At 51.5% G+C, this 24,131-nt stretch overlaps 2 protein-coding genes and 1 long non-coding RNA gene across 6 annotated transcripts; 2 read left to right on the top strand and 1 right to left on the bottom strand.

Annotated features, from left to right (window-relative positions):
* The first annotated feature begins 50 nt into the window (after positions 1-50).
* Positions 51-8,544, top strand: SCN1B (sodium voltage-gated channel beta subunit 1). Of its 3 annotated transcripts, none has more exons than XM_078146359.1 (7): positions 51-126; positions 425-1,038; positions 4,228-4,394; positions 4,572-4,812; positions 6,837-7,023; positions 7,511-7,583; positions 7,676-8,544. In XM_078146359.1, the coding sequence occupies exons 2-6, from the start codon at positions 999-1,001 to the stop codon at positions 7,575-7,577; spliced, it is 702 nt and encodes a 233-aa protein (XP_078002485.1). In that variant the 5' UTR covers positions 51-126; positions 425-998; the 3' UTR covers positions 7,578-7,583; positions 7,676-8,544. The 3 variants fall into 3 exon arrangements, with proteins under 3 accessions (XP_078002485.1, XP_020833411.1, XP_078002486.1); XM_020977752.2 differs by having other exon boundaries at positions 65-126; positions 6,882-7,023; XM_078146360.1 differs by lacking the exons at positions 51-126; positions 425-1,038 and adding an exon at positions 1,586-2,426.
* LOC110201734 (uncharacterized) lies at positions 5,539-10,059 on the bottom strand. The gene is made up of 2 exons (XR_013482788.1): positions 9,940-10,059; positions 5,539-5,970 (listed from the first exon to the last, which is right to left on the bottom strand). It is a non-coding gene; the product is annotated as an uncharacterized LOC110201734 (long non-coding RNA).
* HPN (hepsin) lies at positions 10,060-23,986 on the top strand. 2 transcript variants are annotated; one of them, XM_020977421.2, is made up of 13 exons: positions 10,060-10,393; positions 11,332-11,437; positions 14,872-14,973; positions 15,076-15,117; positions 17,521-17,650; positions 17,740-17,862; positions 19,222-19,262; positions 19,890-20,055; positions 20,295-20,485; positions 20,672-20,767; positions 20,951-21,093; positions 21,492-21,656; positions 23,502-23,986. In XM_020977421.2, exons 2-13 carry the CDS (start codon positions 11,422-11,424, stop codon positions 23,538-23,540), a joined length of 1,254 nt encoding a protein of 417 aa, XP_020833080.1. In that variant the 5' UTR covers positions 10,060-10,393; positions 11,332-11,421; the 3' UTR covers positions 23,541-23,986. The 2 variants fall into 2 exon arrangements, with proteins under 2 accessions (XP_020833080.1, XP_078002470.1); XM_078146344.1 differs by lacking the exons at positions 10,060-10,393; positions 11,332-11,437 and adding an exon at positions 13,666-14,327.
* Positions 23,987-24,131: the final 145 nt, after the last annotated feature.

Genomic DNA, 24,131 nt, shown 5'->3' with positions numbered 1-24,131 from the left:
TGCCGGGTTATTTCCTGCCACAGAATGCGATCTAGTAACGGCAACGTGCAAAGTCAGCTGCTGGAGCGTCCGAGGGGTCCCGTGTCTCTGACTTTTCTCAAATCCCCAGCCATTCCCAGGAACTAGGTACATTGGTCCCCAACCTCCAGCTCTTTCTTGCCCCTCACACTCAGGCAAAATTGTCCATGACTGGGAGTAAGAATGTCTATCCTTGTGGAAACGGAGTCAGGCCATCCCCGATCTGAAAAGGTCCGGCGGGGTGTGGAGCCTCTGAGTCCCCTTAAGTAGCACTGGGCCGGCAGACCTTTGAGGGGGGGCGGCCCAGCAGTGGCTGCTGCAGTGCATCAGGCCCGGCCCCCTTACCCCCCCCCCCCGGGCTCTGATTCATCTCTTCTCCCCCCCTCCCCCCCTCCTCCCGCTGCAGTGCGCAGGAGACAGAGGAACCCCGGCTCGGAAAGGTGCACGTAGAGCCGGGAGCCTCTCTTCCCACGGACATGCCTTGAACCCCACTTTCCCAACATCTGGCTGCAGCTTCCTGGAGTTCTTGGCATCTAGATGTGCCCGGGTCCAGGGCGGGGCAGAGAGACAAGTAGCGGTCGCGAAGGGGGTGGGGGGGGAGAGCGGTGGAGCTGGAGCTTGATTACCCCAGCCTTTGGCAAGGAGGCAGGGGCAACCGGCTCAGCTGGGATGCCTGGACGCCGGGCTCCGGGGCTGAGCCCCCGCCGGTAACGGGAGCGGGGGGGGCCGCGTCCCCCCCGCTGGCCCGGTCCTGCTGAAGGGGGTGACAACGCGGAGCTCAAGCCCGGGCGGGAGCCGCAGCCGCAGCCGCAACAGCAGCTGCGCCCGCCGGGGTCATTCCGGGGGACATTCCACGCGCTGCCGACGCCTCCTTCCCGCCGCTATTAATACCGGGCCGGGGGCGGCGCTGAGCCCAGGCGAGCGGGACCGAGCCGCTCTCTGCGGACACCCCGAGCCCGAGCCCCGGGTCGGCGGGAGTCATGGGGCTGCTCCCGGGGATGCTGTTCTGGATGGCGCTGGGTGAGTCGGAAGAGAGCAGGGTGCGTGCGGGGGCTAGTGGCAAACACAAAATAGGTTGGAGCGCAGAGGTAGGGCCAGTTCCTCCCCACGACCCAGGCTGAAAACTTCCTAGACTGGCCGCGGGGACTTCAGGATGGGTTCCCTGGCAATAGCACGACCCCTCCCCAACAAGCACCTTGGCAAAGAACTCTCAAGCAGACGGGCGCGCCTAGGTGAGGCTCTGTGGGAGAAGGGAGGACCCTGGCCCGCAGGAGACCTGCTGCCCGGTTCGGAATAGGGTCTCGGCAGGTGTCAGCTGGAGATATCGTAGGGCTCCCCAGCTAGAGAAAGAACCTTCTTCTCTTGCCTGGCCCTTCCCTTCGTCCCTTTGGGGGGGGGAGAGGGGGGAGGAGAGGGAGGGAGCAGGATATCTCCCTTCCTATCTCTGGAGTTCAGGTTTTTCTCCAGGTTGGGGGGGAGAAATGGAAAGATGCCTGGGGCAAGGCTGGGGCAACAGAAAAGGGGAGTGTGGACGAACAAGCAGTTCTGTGGGCTTCGGAAATGGCTCTGAGGGAAGAAGAACTAGTGTCAGCTGCTTCTGGGAGTCCTGCAATCTGTAATGTGACACCCACACCCAAGAACGGGGTAAGGGTGGGGGAGGGGGAGGAAGGAGGAGAAAGACTCATCAAGATGGAGAGATAGAAACGGAGAGATGCAAGACACAGATGGATAGACAGAAGGAAAGGGAGACAGAGAGAGGAAAGAAGAGAGATGGAGAGGAAAAGAGAAAAGGAGAGGAAAGTGGAGAAAGATGAAGACATAAAGAGAGATAGAAAGGTTAGGGTTAGAGACTGAAAGAGGATTAGAAAAAGTGATAACCTCTGGAAGATGAGATACCACTCTTCCCTCACCTTTACCCCTCTTCTTCTGGAATATTGACATACCAGGATACTGGGAGCAGAGAGGCCACCTGGGCTGATCTGCAGGGCTTGAAAGCCCACACTAACTGCCCAAGGGGAAGCTGGCAATGGAAGAGACAGAAATGCTTGCTTCCCCATAGTAGGAAAAGCCAGAACTGAGGTATCCAACTTTTCCAGCCCCATGCTCCCTGAGACACTGACCAATGAGAGAAGGCTGAGGGAAGCTGGAGTTGTTTAGAAGGGGGAAGGGAGGAATTGGGTGTTGGTAGCATGGCCTAGTCCCCCGTGACCTCCTTTTCCACAGTCCCTGCCTTAGGGATAGACTTGGCTTCTAGCAGCCTGTCCCTTTCTGTCTAACTGGTTTCCATTCACCAAAAAACAAAAACCGAAAAACCTCATGTTCATATTTGTTCAGGACAAATACGGTGAAAAAGGGAAACAAGCTGAAAGAAGGCAGCTCTAGTCCTTGCCTTCAGAGGCCCTAATGAGGTGAGCCAGCAGTATCCACGGTCCATTAGAGAAGTAGAGGCCCCAAAGGCAAAAAACGAGTCAAGCTCCTTTGTGTAGCTTCCTTAAGGCAGGGCTAACAGCCTCTATCCTCACAGTTAATGACACTGCATAGAGAAAGATGAACTCCTTGCTTATGGGAGTCCTAATGTTACAGGGATTGGATTTTACCTGAAATTGGTGTCTTGGGGCAGAAGTGGGGACACCCAGCCACTTAGTCTTAATCCAACCCTCTGACCCTCCTAGAATTTCTTCCATCTCCCCAGCTACTTCTGTGGGCTCTTCTGCTATTACCACACCCTGTTGGCCACTAGGGGCATGATGTTTCAAAGGCAACTTTTAACTAAAATTGCTTCGGGTAAAACTAACCAACCCGAAAGGAAGTTATTGTTATTAGACAGCTACAAATAAAAAAAGACCCTCACAGAGTAAGATTTTCTGAATTGGTCTGGATGTCCAAGAAAAAAAATTCTAAACTCACTAATGCGGTGAGGAACACAGAGTCTGCAGAGACCTGAGTTCAAATTCTGACTATTTACTACCTCTGTACAGTAACACTCCTGGACAAATCACTAGCTCTCTAGGCTTTTGCTTCTTCATCTATAAAAACAAGGGGGTTGTATCTGTTGATCTTTAAGGGTTCTTCTAGCTGTCAATCTGATGAACTCTAGCCTGAGGATGGTTTGGGGTCAGCACTGCTGGAATCTTAGCACTTTCCAGCCTATGTTCTAGGTCTACTCTATCATGTTTTGGTGTGACCCACCTCCACCCCCATCCCCTTAGAACTCTTGTGGCCAGAGTTCTGTCCTGGTACCTGGCCCTTGAATGAAGATAACACTTTCCTATCCTGACCTATTCCTCCCCTGGATGTCAGGTTATCCTGTACTGTTTCATAATCACATCTTTTGCCTCTAGTCTTGAAGTTTCAATGGTTGTAGGCCTCTGGAATTTAGTTCTACCCTTGTATCTGACCCTGACCTGATTCTTTCTACTGCAATAGGTTTGTTGGAAGCACCGTGACTAGCCAGTTGTTAAGGGTGGTTTTCTGCTGAATGTACTTCCCCTTTGCTCTAAGCTTGATTCTGGAATTGCTTTGCCTAATGGCCACTGTGCTATCAGCTTACTAACTAACTCCAGCACTTTAGGAGGGTGTCAGGCCATAGCAAACACCCTTACCTTTGTCAAGTATCAGATCTTCCAAAGTACTTCCCCCATTCCTGATAGCATTGGGTCCTCACAATACTCCTATGGGGTCAGTTGGGGAAGAGCTTATCTTCATTTGATATGAGGAAATACACAAGAGATTAAATCAGCTTGCTGTGCAAATTATACAAGGTCAATGTCAGAGTTAATTCCAGAGCTCAATCTCTTTACCACTAGATGATTTCACCTCCAGATAATCTGGTACAAAACTCAGGCTGGCACAAGAATGACTAGGGAATGAGCATAGAAAAAAAAACCCCATAGAATCATAGACTTAAGAGCTAGAGGTCGTTCAACTGATTAGGAAACTGAATGAGACTCAGACGGTTGTGACTTGGCTGTGGTTACACAGGTAGTAAGTGACAGAATTGGGATTTCTGATTTCTGACCAGGTTCTCTGACTCCAAATCTATGGCTACTTTTCCTTCACTCAGCCCAAGGCAATAACGCTTAGTCCCCCAAGGAATCTAGCTCAGCTCCAAGTCCAGATTTTCCTCCCTTACCCAAGAGCCTGAGGGTTACAGTAGAGCTTTAAATCTCCTCTCCTTTCTCCTCCTGCCTGATCCTAATATCTCTACAGTGTCATCGGTCTGGGGGGGCTGTGTGGAGGTGGACTCAGAAACAGAGGCTGTCTATGGAATGACTTTCAAGATTTTATGCATCTCATGCAAGCGCCGAAGCGAAACTGTGGCTGAGACCTTCACGGAGTGGACTTTCCGTCAAAAAGGGACTGAAGAATTTGTCAAGGTGGGAGGGATTAGGGGAGAAAGGTGTACAGTTAGGGCAAAGTTCCTGTTAGGGTTTGATCTGGGGAACCAGAATTCAAGGTCAGTAAGAATGATAATTTAGGATTGGCATTGGGAATTCAATTGGGTTTGAGCTGGCTTTGGGGCCAGAGTGACCAGCCTGCCTTGGATTCCCCAGATCCTACGTTATGAAAATGAGATGCTGCAGCTAGAGGAAGATGAGCGGTTTGAGGGTCGTGTGGTGTGGAACGGGAGTCGAGGCAGCAAGGACCTGCAAGACCTGTCCATCTTCATCACCAATGTCACCTACAACCATTCAGGTGACTATGAGTGCCATGTCTACCGCCTTCTCTTCTTTGAGAACTATGAGTATAACACCAGCGTCGTCAAGAAGATCCACCTTGAGGTGGTAGAAAAAGGTAAGCATCCCCCCTTCCCAGGCCTTCTCCACCCACCCTATAAATCCCAACCTACAGTTCTCTGACATCAAATAGGGAGACAGATGGTCTGGGTGGGATGATGCTGGCTCTGTGCCCAGACTACCCAGTGGGGGGTGGCGAGGTTCTTAGCTCATTTCCCTTTCTCTCTGGCTCTCAATCAATGTATCTCTCTCCTAATCTAACTCACTCTGTCTCAGCATTGGTCTCTGTCTCTTCCCCTCTCTGTTTCTTTCTTTTGTCTTTGTTTTCTTGATCTGTGCCTATATTTTAAGAATACCATGCAGATCAGTGGCACAGCACCTCCAGCCTAGGATTTTGTCCCACAACAGAGGCATCAAAGGCTGGTCTGAGAAGACCACAGTTGTTTCATATCCCTCCACTTCCTAGACCCCTGCCCATAGAAAATTATAGAAATTAGTCAGCCGACAAGCCTTTATTGAATACTAACTATGTGTCAGGCCCTGGGGAGACTCCATCCAGGCAGAGAGAAGATATCTACAGAGTAGACTCTCTGAGAGAAGGCAGGAACAAGTATGGGGACCAGGAAAGGCCCCCTGTAGTTGGTGAGATTTGAGCTGAGGCTTGAAGAGGCAGAGGTGAGAGGGAATGGAATTCCAGATGTGGGGGACAGATGTAGTATGCTGCTTGAGGAACCCCAGTAGACCAGGATTACTGGAGTGTAGAGTTCATAGAGGAGCCAGGATATGAATTAAATGCCAGTTTAATCCTGGAGGTCAGAGGGAGACACTGGGTGGGGTTGCCATGGAGAGGCTTATGCTTTAGAAAAACCACCTTGGCAGTTGGGTAGGGGGAGGATGGATTGGAGACCAGTTAGAGGGTAACTGCAATAGTTCCCTCTATTTTTTCTACTCCTTCTATCCTTCTAGAGGTGAAGTTGATATGCCCCCCAGTTTCCCTATAAATTTCCCTTGAATCCCCTACAGCTGTCATAACTTCTCTCAAACTTCTTTGAGCCTGCTAATGTTCTCCAGTTGTCCCACCTCTTGGGGTAGTAAGTGGATTTTCACCACGCTCCAAAGTAGCGACTCCTTTTACTTGGACTTTCAGTTTCAAAGAGAGTTCCTTCGTTCTTGCTCCTGGGCAAGTCCTTTCTCCCCTTGGTTTCATTTTTCTCACCTGTAAAATAAAGGGGTCAGACAATCTATGTTCCTTCAGGTCCACCCTAACTTTAATATCCAATGAAGTCTATGACTTTATAAGGCCTGGATCCCACCTATCCATCTCTTTTCTACATTTGTGGCCTTGAATCCTACTTAGCCTCCATCATTGTTTTTGTCTGGACTTACTGTGGCCTCCCACACTCAACGTGTTTCCTTTAATTGTGCTACCTTCCCCCAGGCTCATCTGTCTTTTTCTGTATTTCTGTCTCAATTAGCAGTATTGGCTGAGCACATGCTATGAGCCCTATGCTAGGCATGAGGGCAGACGCAGGGAGGTCTGAGACATGGGCTCTGGCCACAGAAATGAAATCTGACCAGGTCCACGGGACTTCTAGGATCCATGATTGTGTTAGAATTCCCTACACCAAAGCTGACCTCCAGCCTTCTTTAACTTGGATGGTCTTCGAGAATTGTTGTGAACTGGGTTGATGGTGGGCTTGCTTCAATGTAGAGAGAGGGATCTCGGGGCAGCTGGCCCATATTCAAAGCACAGCCCAAGCTCATGTGCTGTTGCTAAGGCCATAAAGAGCCTAGGGACACCTCCACTTGCCATGATAAGGTCTCAGAGCTGGAAGAAGACATATGTATGGGGAACAATTAGTGTAAAAGGCAATTTCCAATTGAACTTCATTAGATCCAGATAGAACGAAGCACATTTGCACAGTACAGACAAAGAGATGAGGCCCATGCTGACAGATCAGTGAGGACCTGGCCTCACTCTGTACAGGGCTGATGGGGCTTGGGTAAGAATGGAGTTAAGGTGAGGTGGTAGGGGGGAGTTATACCAACATTCCCTGATGACCTCTACCCCATTTCCCATAGTGCCTCACACCATCGGTCCCTCTAACTGCCCCTACCTCCCTGTAGCCAACAGGGACATGGCCTCCATTGTGTCTGAGATCATGATGTATGTGCTCATTGTCGTGCTGACCATCTGGCTTGTGGCTGAGATGGTTTACTGCTACAAGAAGATCGCCGCTGCCACCGAAGTGGCTGCCCAAGAGAATGCGTGAGTGCATGAGGGGGAGTGGGTGAAGCCTTCCCTGGGAGTCCCTGAACAGCCTAAGGGACAAAGTCAGGGCAAGGGATGGGGATGGGCTTATATTTGGGCTGGAGTTTAGGGTAAAACTGGTTTGAAGTTAAGGGTCAGGTCAGGGTTGGGGGTTTGTTTTACACTTAGAGCCCAGGTTATGGGGTTTCAAATAAAGACTGGTGTCAAGGGGACCATTAGGAATACTATTTGGTTGGTTAAAGTTTAGGATTGAGATTCAGTTCAGTATCATGGTTATAAAGAATGACCGCAAGTGGATTCAGAGGGCTTGGCTCTGACAATCACACAGGCCTTGGGAGTGGGGGAGGAGCTAGAAGGGATGTCCAGGTAAAGGGTTTGGGAACCCTGACAACTTCCCTTGTGTCCCAATGGTGCCCTCACTCTGATTGGGGCACTGTGTTGCACTGGTTTATGGTGATCGATGGTTGACCTTTGATTCCCACAGCTCAGAGTACCTGGCCATCACTTCAGAGAGCAAAGAAAACTGCACAGGGGTCCAGGTGGCTGAATAGCTCAGGGTAAGGTTGGGGGAACGGCATTTGAGGAGTGGAGTGAGGTGTGGAAGCACAATTCAGTCATTCACTCTCTTTCCTTTGTCCTTCTCTTCTAGCCTTCCGGGCTCCCTGGCTCTGCCTCAAGAAAGGGTTGCCCCTGACTGATGGGTTGGGAGGGGGGGTATCTACCCCTCCTGGGGCCTAGAAAGCTCCCTGACCTCCATGCACGGCAGAGTCATGCCAAAGGAGGGGTAGTAGGGTGAGGTGGGGGCAAGGGCTTGCCCATTACTTTGTCTAATACTGTAACAAAGGGTCAAGGGGGCATCGATGTTCCCCTGGCTCATGCCTCCCTACCTTCACCTCTTCCTCTACCCACCAGATATGACAGCGGGGGTGGGGGCCCTCCTGACTCACCAAAATGCATGATGAAAAAAGCAATATGGCCACCACTCCCACCTTGCTTCTGCTGCCTGATCTTGGGAGGGGGGAAGGGACAGCTCACATCTCATCCTTTCCCTTATCTCCTCAAGCTGATTTGCACATGTCTGCCGCTTGGCCGCGCACCTCACATTGCCACATCTGAGGATGCAGGGGCCCTTCCCCTGGGGCCCTTCCCTGATCCGGTGCCTCCCTCCCCTAGCCATTCGCCACACATGACTGACAGGGAGATAGAGGATTGGGGGGCCAGGAAGCCTGGACCTTATGGTCCAAGGCCTCAGGACAAACCCTCACGTTCCCGCTCTCTTCTCAGCAACCCTGTCGCCCTAGTGTGTGGCAGGGCTAAGGGGCTACGGACTCTCTTCTACACTAGCTGCACTTTCCCCCTTGTTCTGCCCCCCACCTCCTTTCAACCTCGGCTCATCCTGCCCTTATCCCCTTCTCACCAGCCTCAGATCTGTGGGCATTTAGGATGAGGAGCACTTTACCTTTCCTAGTAAATGTACAGTTGTAGTTTTGTTCATGAAATAAAAACGCTCGGACTTGAGTCTCCGTCTCCCTCTTCAGTCAGGCTCAGAAAGGTGAAGCAAACCTCCAAACTGGGCTTTATCCAAGGCCAGGAATACTAGGGAAGGCCCAAGGATGGGTGAGAAGCTTGGGTTCTGCTCCTAGGCCCTAGCTCCCTTCACCTTGTACCTCAGTTACAGTCTGGAGAGCAGGCACAGGGCTGTGCCAGGGATGCCTGAGGGAAAGGCTCTCCTACCAGGGCAGCCACAATACTGTAGAGCCTGCTCCTGGACCTGGACCGTTTACTTAGAGAGGTGGCACAGAGGTGGGGATGGGCACTCGGGTACCACTCCCTTCCCCCCCAGGCTGAGGAGGCACTGCCCACCTCCCAGCCAGAATTCCAGCTTGGAGAGTTCAAAAGCAGCTCTGAAGCACCAGCTCATTACCTGATTAACGTCATCGTTACTGTAAGCATTAATGCCACAGGGGGCCACAGGCAAGAGAAAGGCAGAGACAGAGGTAGAAGCCAACAGGTGCAGCAGCAGGCAGATATATCTGGTGGAGGGGTGAAGGATCGTAGGTGGAGGGTGGGAAGTGGGAGCCTGTCCCCCCACAGGATCTGACTTAGAGGCTGTTCAGACAGAATTAAGGTCACAAGGGCTCTAGAATCCTAAATGCTGAGATTGGAACAGTGTCTGGAAAGGCCTCTGTGTAATATGAGGAGGGGTGAGAGATGAGGAAGGCTCTGCAAGGTTGGTGTTTTCTGCTGTCAACTATATGGAGTATTGGATGGAAGGCTGTGGACAGGGGTGAGACTGGGTACAGGAGTCTGGGCTTCGTTTGGATCCAGGTATAAACGTATGTCCTAATTCTCATCACCATCGTCACACGCGTATTTATGTGTGTTCACATATACAGTGTTATGAAAATACACATGTAGCTATGTGGGTGTCTGTCTTTGGCTATGGAAGGGTCTGTTTCTGGCAATGAAGAGATGTATCTGGCTGCGTACGTATGTGGTTCCCCACGTTTCTGATGGGGAGGAATGCATTGCCTGTCAGTGTGTATCTTCATGTTTCCAGGGAGCTGTGTGTCTGGCTGGCCCCAAATTCAAATCCATTCTTTCTCCTTCCCTCCCTCTGCCCTCCACTGTGGCCACAGGACTTTCCCCAGCTCCAGAGGTCGCTGGCTGCCCCATCAGGAAGGCGCTGCCAAAGCAAACCAGACCCCGTGACTTGTGGGAAAGCAGAGATGGGAGGGCAGCAGGGGGCAGAGGACAACGGCCAGGCTCAGGCCTACCCTGGGGCTGGGCCGAGGGGCTCAATTACCCATTCTGTCCGGGGACCAGGGGGCAACAAAAGATCGCTCTCGGTCCCACCCCAGAACCCGGTGCTCCACGGCACCCCATCCCAACAGCAGGCACTCCCAACCTCACCTCGGGTTTACACAAATCTCCACCTCTGGACAAAGGCCCTGAGGAGGCCAGCACCAGCAGCAGCACCATCGAGAGGGGGAGCCCCAGCCAAGACAGAAAAAGAAGAGGAAAGAAGAGGAGAAAGGTTGAGCTTGTCTGCTGCCCTTGGCCAGAATCGGCCCTCTCGAGCTGTGCCGAGGGGCCGGGGACTGGGCAGGTGGCTTCCAACAGCAGCCACTCCCATTGGCCAGGTTCTTCTCCGCCCTTTCTCCCGCCCCTTCCCCTCCCCCCACCCCAGCCCCCTCCTCCTCAGGTGAGCCAGTCTGGCTGAGCTCAAGGCTGCTGTTGTTTCTTTCCTTCCTGGGACCCAGGTTCCTGGCCCCCAGCTGGGGACACCATGCTCCTGCCGGGGTCCAATTGTGACCCCTAGAAACTGGAAAACAGCTCTGAGATTTCACCGAACGGACCCCAGAGGGTAAGGCAGCACTCATGTTCCAAGCTTCCCTTCCCCATGCCCTGCGGTCTTGGCCCTGAGTCCCCATTTCCTCCTCTGGCTCATTCTAATGCCTTTTCAGACAACACTGGGTACCCTAGCCTTCACACTCATCCCCAGGTCCAAGTTTCTTGCTGTCTCTCCCTTGGCCCTTGGCCTTTTCTCAGACCATCTAATCCCGGCTTTCTCTCTTAAATCTCCACCCAGTCTGGCCAGGAAGAATACAAAAGTCTTGTCTGCTTGCATCTCGTCCTTCCTACCCTCAGGTGTCCAGCCAACCTAACTCTTAGACCTGTACTTCTCAACAACATGAGCATCCCTCCCCCCACTCCCACCCCAGGCTTCTTTCTCTGCTCCCTTGAGAGACCAAGCATCTCCCCGCTTCTCATGTTTTGGGGAGGCAGTGCACGACTTCTTCAGCTCACATTTCTGTCAGGGAATGAGGTATCTGGCCCCTTCCCTCGGGGACTCGGCATCCAATCCCCTTCTACCAACCCACGGCCCCTCAGGACACTGATGCTGCCTCTCCCTTGGGTGTCCTGGCATATGGCTCCCTGTAGTCCTCAGTCTTCCTGAGGCCCAGGTAGCCTGCCTTCTCCCAGCCCCCAGATCTTCCTTTTAATTCCTGCTCCCCACCTTGGACCCTGGTGCCCTATCTCCCTGGTCAATTCCCCTGCCTGTGTGTCCTTGATCCTCTGAGCTGGCAGGCTGGCCAGCCCGTGATCACGGCATGCTCTGGGCAAGAGGCCCAGCCCCTCGCGTTGGCTCTGAGGGAGGGGAACTTTATGCTGTCTGTAGCTAGGCATACCTGGGTCTGGGAAAGTACACTGGGCATGGGGGTAGAATCAAGAGAACTAGGGGCCCCTAGGTGCCAAGGAGGTTCAGGGCCCACCCCCATCTATTTTATGTGTCCTCCACAGGTCTCACTTGCCTCTCTCCCCAAGGGGGGGAGGCCCTACTGCGACAGTCACCACTGTTCACTGGGGGAATCATTAACTGGAAGTGGTGACATGGCTGAGAAGGAGAGTAAGTGTTTTCCCTAACTTATGCCCCTTCTACCCTCACCCGTGTATTCTCTCCCACTTTCCCTTTTCCCATCTCTTGGGTTTCTTTTCTTCAAATCTCTGTCTCACTCTCTTACCATTAGAACCTGTCTTTCTAGGTTTCCCACCTGTCTCTCCTCCCAGTGCCCAACCCCTTCCCATCCATTTTCCTTACTCTACTCATCTCATCCTGCCCCCCACTTTCCCCCAAGCTACCTCCAGCTCCTTGCCAGATTAACTGTTAATCAATCATCCATTAACTTCTTACACAATCTGTCTCCTATTCTTCTCAATATCCTTTACAACATTCCCTGCTCTGTGCCTTAGTTTCCCCATTTGCTACTGCCCTATATGACTACTTTCTACCCCTCCACCCCCAGAAATAAGTGATTTTTCCACAAATACTTTATATCCTTTTAATCTCGAGGGCTAACAACAGGTCAAGCTTAGAATTTGAGAGGCCAGGATTCTACTCCCCTAAAGCATTTGACCACAAAAGCCCTAAGTCTCAAATTCCCAGACCTTCCTCATTTTCTAGCAGTTCTGAAGGAGGGATCTCTATCGCTTGGCTTGCCTGGCATTTCAGTCTGAACAACTAAGGGGGGTGGGGGAAAGGTGACATAGAGAGAGTCCAGGAGGACCAGCTTCAGTAACAACTACTCAGTACGGGGAGTCAGGGAACAGACCTCAGGCTAAGAGAGCTCCCAGGACTTAGAATGGGCAGGTTCCTTGGAGCTCATCTGCCCCAGTCTCTTCACTTTATACATGAGGAAATCAAGGCCCAGATATTCAGGCACATTCGCTGGATCCCATCATTGCCTCCACCCCAGTCCTTTTATTTCCTGCCCAACTCCGGACAACAGCAGATGCCTTGGATGGGGGGAGGAGGAAGCCCCAAATCCCAGGTTAAGGACAGCATCCTCTTCTTCCCCCCCCCTCCATTTAAAGAATGAGGCCACAGGCCTTCTAAGTTTGGATTTCCAAACTATTTCCCAGCCTGTTCTTCAGTCATTAATCATCTTTAGTCATGTCTGACTCTCTGTGACCTCATTTGGGTTTTTTTCTTGGCAGAGATACTGGAATGGTTTGCCATGTCCTTCTCCAGCTCATTTTACAGATGAGGAAACTGAGGCAAAGAGGGTGAAGTGACTTGCCCAGGGTCACACAGCTAGTAAGCATCTGAGGCCGGATTTGAACTCAGGAAGAGTCTTCCTGTCTCCAGGTCCAGTGCTCTTATCCAGCGCACCACCTGGTTGCTATTTCACAACCAAAGTGTATTAATTGAGGAGTGAGAACTCAGTGCACAGAACTGGAGGTGGGGGCGGGGGGAAGGGGAGAGTAGACAAAATCGGAGAGACTTGTCACCTTTAAAAGATCCCCTTCTCTGAATGAGAAGGCATATGGCCCCAGCATTCAGGGGGCTTCCTGTCTGATGGAAGAAACAAGGTCTTGACCATGGCCTTGATTCCATGCAAATGGGCAGGGACACAGGAAAAGGCCAAAAACACAAGGAGAGATACAGAAATAAATTCTCTTATATTTAGGAGCTGGGTGGAGTTAAACCGAGGAAGGCTTCCTGAATAGTATAGTTCATGGTCTGGTTTGGAAAGGCAGAGAGACATGGTTTAGTAGATAAGAGCAACAGGTAAGAAAACGTGAAAAGACACAAGGGCCAGAACAGACAAGGGCGTGTTAGGGACAGGCAGCGGGGGAGCTTGGTCAGGGCACTGAGTCTGGGTTGGGGTAGAGTGATTGATGACAGGGCCTGTAGGAAGGGTTTAGAGAACTCCTTTCTTGCTGCTTTTCAAGAAAGGAAGGGGACCCCAGACAAAGTCCAGACAACCAACTTTCCAGCTTTTAGGGTATGTGACAACAGGAAAAAAAAAAGATTGCTAGTGGAAAGTGAAGGGTTGAAAGCAACAATCTAAGCTCTGCAAAGAAGCACTCTCAACTAATATTAACCAGTATTTATATAGTGCCTTTGCTGTTGTTTGGTCATGTCTGATTCTTTGTGACCCCATTGGGGGTTTTCTTGGCAAAGATAATGGAGTGGTTTGCCATTTCCTTCTCCAGCTCATTTATAGATGAGGAAACTGAGGCCAACAGGGTGAAGTGACTTGCCCAGGGTCACACAGCTAGTAAGTGTCTCAGGCCAGATTTGAACTCAGGAAGATGAGTCTTCCTCTCTCCAGGCCTGGTGCTCTATGCACTGTGGTACCACCTAGCTACCCTATGTAGTGCCTTAAGGGTTTGCAAGGCACTTTGTATCTTATTCATACCAAGTCTGTATCAAATTGGATCCACATTCAAGAAAAAATAATCAGACAAATGTGGCTGGAGGTTTGGAAAGTCAGAAATAAGGGGGATTTGGGAAAGGTCTGGAATAACAGAGGCATAGCCACTGTCCTGCCATTGCCACATATGACCACCAGGGGGACAAAGCTGGACCGCTGATCCTAGCCAGTGAGGAAAGGGACATTGTCACCTGCCTCACCCGGCCCTCTGGTGCATAGTCCTAGGCAAATACCATCTGAGGTGAGTGGAGAGGCTCTTGGGGAGGTTTTGAATTCCAGTGTAGGGCTTGGCTCCTGCTGCCTTGGGGGTGAAGTTGTCTGCTCCTATGGCTTCAAAGTAGAGAACAGGGTGATCCATCATGAGGGCAAACAGCAGGAAAGGGAGCCGGGGGATAAGGCCAGGGACAAAGGTCACTGACTCACATACAATTCCCATTCCAGGGCAGGCTGCACAAGAAGGCCAGAAGGAACCAGGATGGGGGGGAAGGGCCTAATCAAGAGAAAAGCTTGATGTATATGATGTAGGATGAACCCAATGTCAACAAGTCATTGGGATGCCAAGGAAAAGAGAGTGTGGAGGTAGCTAATGCCAGTGACACCTCTTCTACATACACTGAACACCAGGCTGGCCAAAACAGGCCTTTTTCCTTCTCCCATTCCTCCCTGTCCCCCATCCCAAGGAGGGTATTAGGTGGAATAAGCAAAACATCCAGGGCCTGGAAAGAAAGGAAGAAGAGCCCAGAGCTTCCTGAAAGGACACCTGGGTTCTGAGGTGGGCTGGGGAGTTTCTTGACAGCTGCTCAGGGAAACTGACCTAACCACTTTCCCAGGGCTCTTGGGATCCCTTTGGAAAAAGGACATGTGTTGGGGGGAGGTAAGGAGGAGGAGGAGGAGGAAGAAGGCAGAAAAATGGAATAAGGCCAGTCAGAACTGGGTGAGGTGTGGTGACTGGGTCTGGCCCCCAGCCCGGCCTGGCTGAAGAAGGAAAGACTCAGGAGAGGGCCCTAGTTCTCAGTAGGGGGAACTGCCTAGAAAACAGTAGAGGGGAAATCCTGAGGTCTCAGAGCCAGATTATGGAACGAGGGAGCACTGAACAGTGCACACAGACTGTATTTGCTTGTAGGTGGCCAAAAGGTTCAGTGTTGGCCTCTGCCCAAGATTGTGGCGGTCATCGCAGGGGGCCTCCTGCTCCTGGCGGGGATTGGAGCAGCTTCTTGGGCCATTGGTGAGAGACAGACCCCCCCCCCACCTCTCCTGCCCCTCACCTGACCTTTCCCCACTGCTCCCCACCCTCCCAGCCCCTTCCTCATCTCTGTCCTTTCCACAGTGACGGTGCTGCTGAGGAGTGACCAGGAAGTGCTATATCCGGGTGAGTGTACCCATAGACTTCCTTCTACTGTCTGTCCATGGAACATGGTCCACCCCGCTCCCCCCAGCAACATAGATCCAGTGTCTCCCCACCCCCTCCCAGGAGATTGGTACTACAAGTAGAAAGTCTCCTCTCTTGGGCAACTCAAGGCCAGCAAGCCATGACTCCTGTGACAGAGTCACAGGATGACTAGGGAACACTTAGAAAGTTGTAAAAAGACAACGGTAATAATCCCTGCTTGTGTCTCCATCGTGCGTTAGAGGAAATTGCTCCCTTTCACATATATTATCTCAATGGATACTTACACTAGTTTTGTGAGGTAGACAGGATGAATGTTATTACACATGTTTTACAGGGGAGGATTTTTAAGCTCCAAGTGACTGTGCCCTTGGTAAAGCCTGTAGGTGAAGGAGCTGGGACTCAGACTTGGATCTTCTGACCCTTGCCCTCTAAAAGCCTCTCAAGGCCAAATGACAACTTAGTGGAAGTGTCCTGATGGGGTGCAGAGGGAGAAGAAAGGCCATGAGGGAAGGCAGAGGCAGGCTGAGGCCTTCTGAAGAGGCCCAAGCCTAAGCCTCGGACCAACATGATGGAAGGAGAAAGAAAGTCAGGGACCAGAGGAGGTCGGGCAGGACCTTGAAGTATGGACCATGCTGAGGGATTTCGATGAAATCTAGTTCAAAGTAAATGAAGAGAATAGTAGAGAAGGTGCAGCATGACAGATACAGGGCTGGCCTGGGAGTCGGGAAGACCTGGGAATGAAATCCTGCCTCTGACACATTAATTGTGTGACCCTTTGTTGTTGTTCAGTCATGTCCAACTCTGTGATCCCACTTGGGGTTTTCTTGACAAAAATCCTGGAGTGGTTTGCCATTTCCTTCTCCAGCTCATTTTCCAGATGAGGAAACTGAGGCAAACAGGGTGAAGTGACTTGCCCAGGGCCACATAGCTAGTAAGTGTCTGAGGGCACATTTGAACTCAGATCTTTGTGACTCCACGCCCAGGGCTCATAGAGATGCACTATGGCACCACCTAGCCGCCAGTATGTGACCCTGGGGGAGTCATTTAACTGGTCAATGTCCCTGGGCAACTCTCTAAGCAGAGCAGATGCACTGGTAAACGGACATTCCTCATCCGGGGTTAGTTGCCTATTGTGATGAAATCATAGGTTTGGTCTGAATAGTGTGCAAAAGCTCTGGGGTTGAGGAAGAGAGGAATGCCTTTTTTTGTTGTTGTTTGAGGACATAAAAAATGTAAAATGAAGAAAAACCTCACTCCAATTTTTCTAAACCTAAGTCTTCACATTCTCATTGCCGTCTGTTAGTCATTCAGTCACGTCCAGCTCTTCGAGACTCTGTGGACCGTAGCGTGCCAGTGCTGGCCATGGGGATTTCTTGGCAAAGATGCTAAGGTGGTTGGCCATTTCCTTCTCCAGTGGATTAAGGCAAAAGAGGTTAAGTGACTTGCCCAAGGTCACACAGCTAGTAAGTGTCTCAGGCTGGATTTGAATTCAGATCCTTCTAACTCCAGGCCCAGCGATTCTATCCAGTGTGCCACCTAGCTGCCTTCACCTTCCTAACCATGCCAAACACGACAATTTTTGTAAAGCACAATATAGCTTGTATTCTTAAACTAAGAAAACGACTTTCAGTTTGTAGACTTTTTGTTAAAAAAGGGTTAAAAACATGTATTTCCAATTTCCCTTAAATGTGGGTCCTCCTAGACACACTAGTGAAGTTTTTTGGGTTTTTTTTTTTGGGCAAGGCAATGGGGTTAATTGACTTGCCCAGGGTCACACAGCTACTGTATGTTGCATGTCTAAGGCCGGATTTGAACTCAGGTCCTCCTGCCTCCAGGGCTGGTGCTCTATCCACTGCGTGGCCCTAATAGGATAAGGGTGAGACAGTTTTTTATGATGATGTCAGATTTTGAGCTCAAAGAGACCTTCAAGACCAGCTAGTCCAATGATCCTATTTTACAGAAGAGGAAACTGAGGCCCAGAGAGGGAGCCTAACTTTCCTAAGTTCATACAGGTAGAAAGTGGCAGAGCTGGGATTGGAGCTCAGGTCCTCTCCTTTAAGTCATTCTTCTTCTACTAGCCTTGCCTCTTCAGCATGTCCGGCAATTCAGAAAGCATGCCTGCCGAGTGTGTTGGCCAGACTCTGCCTCAGTGAGCTCAGGGCCAGTCATTGCACCCAGCCTCAGACAGGCAGAGCTATGGGCAGCCTGAAGCAGGTGGTTCGCAGAGACTCGGGGGGCTTCGCTGGGGCCTGCGCTCGCCGTCAGGGTACTAGCCAAACACTGAAGGGAGCATGCTCCTGCTGAGACAGCACTACACAAAGCATCCAGAGATCTCGCGCGCCCTCTAACTGCCAGGCCTGTTGCCCCCCCCCGCCCCCACAGTACAGGTGAGTCCAGCAGACCTGCGGCTTACTGTGTTTGACGGAACGGAGGGGACCTGGCGGCTACTCTGCTCCTCCAGAGCCAATTCCAGGGTGGCAAGTCTGAGTTGTGAGGAGATGGGCTTCATCAGGTATCACTGGGTGGGCTGGGCATTGTGAGGGGAGAAGGCTGAGGCCAGGGGAGAACTGGGCCGCTGGTCCCAACCCCTCTGCCTCCTAGGTCTCTGGCCCACATGGAGCTGGACGTCCGGGCGGTTGGAACAAACGGCACCTCCGGCTACTTCTGCGTGGATGAGGAAAGGCTGCCCTACGCTCGAAGGCTGTCCGAGGTCATCTCAATATGGTAAGGACCCAGGGCTGCCCAGAAGCTGAGGCCCGGCCTAGGCAGGAGGCGAGGGACTACATGCAAGGCGGCGTAGAGAAGCACAAATACACAGACCCACACAGAAAAGGAGAGGCCGTGAAGACGCCGATGCATGCGCAGACACAGCCATCAGCGCCCAGGCCCATCTAAACCAACACTTGTAGACAACGTCTGGCACACAGATATGTACACTTTCTCCTCCTCCCCTCCTCCTCATCATAGCGTGCACACTTACAAAGCACTTTCCAAACAGTATCTCATTTCTTCCTCACGATACCCCTGGGAGGTAGGTGCCATTATCACCCCCATTTCACAGATGAGGAACTGAGGCAGCTAGAGGTTAAATGACTTAGCCCAGGGTTACCCAGCCAGTATTAAGTGTCTGAGGCTAGATCGGAGCTTGGGTCTTCCTGACTCCAAGTCCAGTGCCCCTCACCACTTGAAAGGAATCGCAGCAAAGCAGATAGCTGACCTTGGAGTCAGCTCATCTACTCCCCTGAATTTCCCCACTTCTGTCAACGGCACCACCATCCTCCCTAGCCTCTGGGGTCAAAACCTCAAAATCCTTTTTGACATTCACTAATCCCTCATTAAACCAAATCCCAATCTCTTGTATCCATCCTTTCCTTTCCATTGCTGCACCTGAGCTTTCACCTTCCTGTGCTTCTACCAGGTAAAGTCCAAACTCTAACCTGGCACTTGAGAACCCTTTGCAATCTACCTCCCGTCTCTGTTTCCAGCCTCACTCGCTATCGCTCCTCATGGACCCCAGGCTGCAGCCCAACGGGATTCAACTCATTCTCCAAAGCCATTCTCCTCCTTTTCCAGGTCTGTGACTTTGCTCATGCTGTCCCCTCTCCCTGGGCTGCCTTTCCCTCCTGTCTCCCCTGTCCTTCTCCTGGCCTATCTGACCTCTCCTATGTTCTCACCATCATTTCATTTTTATTGTATTTCTCTCGGCATGTATGTTCTTTCCTCTGCTAGACTGTAATCTTCTTGACGACAGGGACTATTTCTTATTCATCTTTCAATCCCCACCTCAGTGACCTGCTTCATGGCTTTGTTCATCCCAGATGCTTAATCTCTGTAAATAAATAAATGTAAATAAAATGTAAATACACATTCACGCCCATACATACAATGCACACACCACAGTGTTATCTAAATGAATGTGTACAAGGCACACATATAATGTCTATAATTACCTAGATCTTTAGGATGGAGAAAGGAGATATGAGACAGGGGGCCAGGTGTGGTGGGCAACATTAAGGGACAATAAGAATGGACATAAGTCCCTTATCCCTTCCCCCTTCACCAGCCCCCCTCTCTCTCTGACAGTGACTGTCCCAGAGGCCTCTTCCTAGCTACCCTCTGCCAAGGTAAGCACCCAAACCATGTGTCCTTTCTCACAGACCTCTCCCACCCACACCATTAACATTGTGGAGTGAGACAAAAGATTGTTGCCTGGGAAGAAGGGGGGCGCCCCTTAGGGTCTCAGCCTCTCCTGGCCCTCCCCCAACAGGCCGACTTCTCTCTAAGCTCTGCCACATTTGCCTCCTTCCTCAGACACATTCCACAGCCTCTTTACCAATCTCCTCTCCTTCCAAAATCAGTTCAGAGCTCAGTAACACTTATCTGATTAACCCTATGATTCTGAACATCACAAATGGCCCCTTCACTCGGTGACCTGTTCTTTGTCCTTGTGAGTGTCTACTCTGAACCAGAGCTTCTGAGGGTATGGATTATATCTCCCTGTCCCAGATTATTAGAGCCAGAAGGAGGCCTTGTAGTCCAACCTCCTCAATTCAAATAAGGAAACTGAGGCAGAGAGAGGCTAAAATGGCCTTTCCAAAGGCACCCCAGGTCATGGACTCACCTGAGGTCAGACTCCCTAGAAGCAAAGGCTGCATTTCTTCCCTTAGACCAGGAACTGCCTGAGGTGGGGGCCTGTACCTTTCCCTAGGGTTACAGAGTCTGGGATGTGGCCTGAACATATCTGTCCCTAGATTGCGGCCGGAGGAAGCTGCCTGTAGACCGAATTGTTGGAGGCCAAGACGCCAGCCTGGGCCGCTGGCCATGGCAGGTCAGTCTGCGCTATGACGGGTCACATCTCTGCGGGGGATCCCTGCTGTCCGGAGACTGGGTGTTGACCGCTGCCCACTGTTTCCCTGAGTGAGTGCCCTCCCTGTGGGGCCCAGGTCTATCACAAGAAAGAGGTGCTGAATTTCTGGGGAGGTGGTAGAACACGGGCAAAAGAGGGGAGCCTGGAACTACAAAATCCTTGTCACTGCCCCAAGTCTTCATTAAGAGCCCAAGTGGTATTCTGAGTTGGGCACATCCCTCCTAAGATACACATGTAGTTTCTAGTCAAACTGATGAAGAGATGAAACTATCACACTTTGTTGCACTAGACGGAATCGGGTGGTGTCACGATGGAGAGTGTTTGCGGGTGCTGTGGCCCAGGCATCAACCCAGGGACTCCAGCTTGGGGTCCAGGCCGTGGTGTACCATGGAGGCTACCTCCCTTTCCGGGACCCCAACAGTGAAGAGAACAGTAATGATATTGCTTTGGTCCACCTTTCCAGCTCCCTGCCCCTCACTGGTGAGCTGAGTCATTGGGTCTTGGGAGAACAGCCCGGGCTTTGGAAGCACAGAGGGAAAAGAAACAGATGTGTGCATCCTAGAAGGAATGCGGGGGTGGGTGGGAAGGATGGGCGTTTGGGGATGAGATGCCTGGCTCCAGGGAGACAGCAGAACCCTGGCTGGATTGGCTCTTTCTCCCCCACAGAATACATCCAGCCCGTCTGCCTCCCAGCTGCTGGACAGGCCTTGGTGGATGGGAAGATCTGCACAGTCACAGGCTGGGGAAACACGCAGTATTATGGTGAGCAAAGGGAGATACAATCCCTCACTGTGAGGCTCTCTTCCTCAAAGTAGGATCAAAGAGGGTGGGCAGGGTAGGTCCCCTGTCTTTGAAAAGTAATAAGGAGCTCCCTGCTGACGCAATTACCCAGGAGGGGCGATGGAGGAGCCACATCTCTCACAGATCCTCTCCCCCTCCCTACAGGGAAACAGGCTAATGTGCTGCAGGAGGCACGCGTTCCTATCATCAGCAACACAGTCTGCAATAGCCCCGACTTCTATGGGAACCAGATTAAACCCAAAATGTTCTGTGCCGGCTACACTGAGGGGGGCATCGATGCCTGCCAGGTGGGGAAATATTCCAGGCATATCTCCTAAGCCCAAGCAGCTTCCTCCCAAGGCCCATCTTCCCGTGCCCCCCCCCCCCGAACAAATACTCCCCATTCATTAGCAGCAACAAGCATTGAAAAGCCTTTGTCAAGTTCCTCACTGGACACAGGACGGGGCTGGGCGTCTCTTGTCCAAAACTGGCCTTTTTTTGGGGTGAAAAAAAAAGCAGAGCTAAGCAAGATGAATCTCACATCAAGAGAAGCTGAGATCCCAAATGACTTCAAATGCTGGGAGCCACTGGCTGGGCTGGGAGACAGAAAGGGCATCTGCAGACATCTCTCATAGCGCCAGCCCTCCATTTGCCCTGAAAGAACGCAGCCATGCTGCCCTCCAGTCTTGCCTCTGTCCGTCTGCAGGGAGACAGCGGGGGCCCTTTTGTGTGTGAGGATTCTATCTCCAGAACTCCCCGATGGAGGCTGTGTGGGATTGTAAGCTGGGGGACAGGCTGTGCTCTCGCCCGCAAGCCTGGGGTTTACACGAAAGTCGGAGAATACCAGGATTGGATCTACCGAGCCATGAAGGTACTGAAGGGGGAAAGGAAGTAGCAAAAGCAGGCTCACCCTTACCTGTAGCCCCAATTCCCCCTATTCTTCCCAGCTAAAATGTCAAGAGAAAGTGGGAAGGTGAGGCCTGGGAGAAGTTGGGGTTAGAGCAGCCTGCACAGCGTTCCTCCCCCTGCCAGACGGACCGACCCATCCCCTCTTCCCTGTTCCCCCGGCCATGACCACAGCGTAGCCGTCCTTGGTACTTCTAACACCAGTGCTACAGCCCTCCACCAGGCCTTACTGCCTTGACTCCTCCATCCTTTGGCCACAGCAATCTTACAGTTGCTGGTCCTCACTTGAAACTTTTCAATGGCTCCCTATCACTGACTGAGTAAAGTTCAAACTGCTCAAGCCTGACCTGCAAGGTCTTCCACTACCTCCCACATTTTCAGCCAAGTGGTGCGGTGCATAGAGCACCAGGCCTGGAGTCGGGAAGACTCATCTTCCCGAGTTCAAATCCAGCCTCAGACACTCACTAGCTGTGTGACCTTGGGCAAGTCACTTCACCCTGCTTGCCTCGGTCTCCTCCTCTGTAAAATGAGCTGGAGGAGGAATCAGCAAACCACTTTAATATCTCTACCAAGAAAACCCCAAATGGGGACGTGAAGAGTCAGACACCACTGAGAAAATGACTGAACAGAAGTTTCCTCTCTACATTCCCACACATTCTCACCTTCATGTTTTTGATCAATCGATAAGCATTTATGAAGCATCTATGATCTGTCAGTCACTGTGCTAGGTCCCTGCCCTTAAAGGGGATACATCATGGTCCCAGATAAGCCAACACCAAATCGAAACACAATAGATACAAAGTGATGTGGGCTGGGAGAAACAGAAAAGGCCCCTTGAAGGTTGGTGGCATTTCAGCTGAACCTTGAAGGAAGGTAGGCATTCCAAGAGGCAGAGGGAGGGAGGGAAAGCATTCCAAGCATGGAAGACAGCAGAGCACAGCCAAGGGCACAGTGGTGGTCACAGGCCATCAGGCCTGAATTAAGGGGGATTGTGGTAGGTCTGAGCAGACAGAAGGGGATACGAGAGAGAAGTGCTGGTCTCCACCCCACCAATCTTCCTCTATGAAACCTTCTTTGATATGAGACTTCCCCCATTAGTAATGACCTTTTCCCCTTCAGATCTCACATGACCCCTTCAGTGAACCTCTCTACTGAATTTATCACACATTCCTCTGGATAACAGTTCATGTCATATTCCCTAGAAGAGCTTAAGCTCTGTGACAGCAGGAGCCCTATAACTTTGTATCTCCCTCACTCCCTCAGGGCAGCACACAGTAGGGGCTTAATCAACGTTTGTTGAATTTGAAATGTATATTTTGGGTAAGCCAGGGGTTCTGTGAAGAATCATTTTATTGTTACGCCCTCATCTCTCACTGATTTATTGGTATGGAATGAGTGGGCATTATGTATTATTTCAAGAGGATTCATTCACTGAACAAACATTAAGCATGCCTTAAATATCTAGTAAATGTCTTTCCCCCAAACCCAGCACCCACTTTCCACCAAGGTCCAGTGGCAATGACCTGGTTCCATCCTTACAGTTTACAGCAGAAGAAGGGCAGGACTAGTGAGAGAAGTTGCCAGGGATGCAGGGACTTAGAAGGGTTATAGGGATGGTAGGGAGGGGAAGGAAGGGAGTGGAAAGGAGGGAAGGGAAGGAGGAGGGAAGGGAAGGAGAATGGAAGGGAAGAGAAGGGAGGGGAGGGGGGAGGAGGAGAGGGGAGGAGGAGAGGGAAGGAGAAGGGAAAGGAAGAGGGAAGGCAGGCAAGCTCTTTCATCTGTTATTTCGCTACTAACCTTTTCTCCCCAGACTCACTCCGAGGACAGTGGGATGGTGACCCAATTCTGACACCCCTGCTTCTCCTCCCAGGGGACCTGCTTCTCCTCCTCTCTGTATCTCTGCTGGTCCTAGGGTACTCCCCAGCAGCTAGCAGTGAAGGACAGTCTATGGCTCAGAGAGCCCCATCCTGGATTCCTTTGTAGAGGCGAGGAGGGCCTGGGGATTCTGAAAGGCAGGGGAGAAAATGGGGGGGGCATCAGGTCAGGACTGACATCCCCCCCAGGATTTTCTCCATCCCATCCCACACATGTTGCTGCTATCCCTGGCCCATTGCCTGCCCTTCTCTGGGCAACCCCTTACTCAGGTCCACCCATGAGTCCTGTCCTGCCCTCCCCCCCCATGTAAATACTCTCTTGGGATGTGTGGGGACCAGATTTTGGGCTCCCTGCCCCACCTACCCTCTGTCCCCAGAAATGTTTGGTGATTACTTTGAATAATAAAACTGGTTTTGATTATATGTGCCTTGGGGTTTCTTAAAATAGGACCATACACTACAAACTGGAGGAATCCCAACAAAAATAACCATCTGCACCCCATAAAAATCTTGAACACAGTTTTGATACCTACATTTGGTCAGCCTAAACCTTATCCTCCCACCTC

Source organism: Phascolarctos cinereus, unplaced genomic scaffold, assembly GCF_003287225.1.
Source record: "Phascolarctos cinereus isolate Bilbo 61053 unplaced genomic scaffold, phaCin_HiC Scaffold_726;HRSCAF=1367, whole genome shotgun sequence".
In the NCBI taxonomy this organism is placed as follows: Eukaryota; Metazoa; Chordata; class Mammalia; order Diprotodontia; family Phascolarctidae; genus Phascolarctos; species Phascolarctos cinereus.
This window is presented reverse-complemented; position numbering and strand designations above follow the sequence as displayed.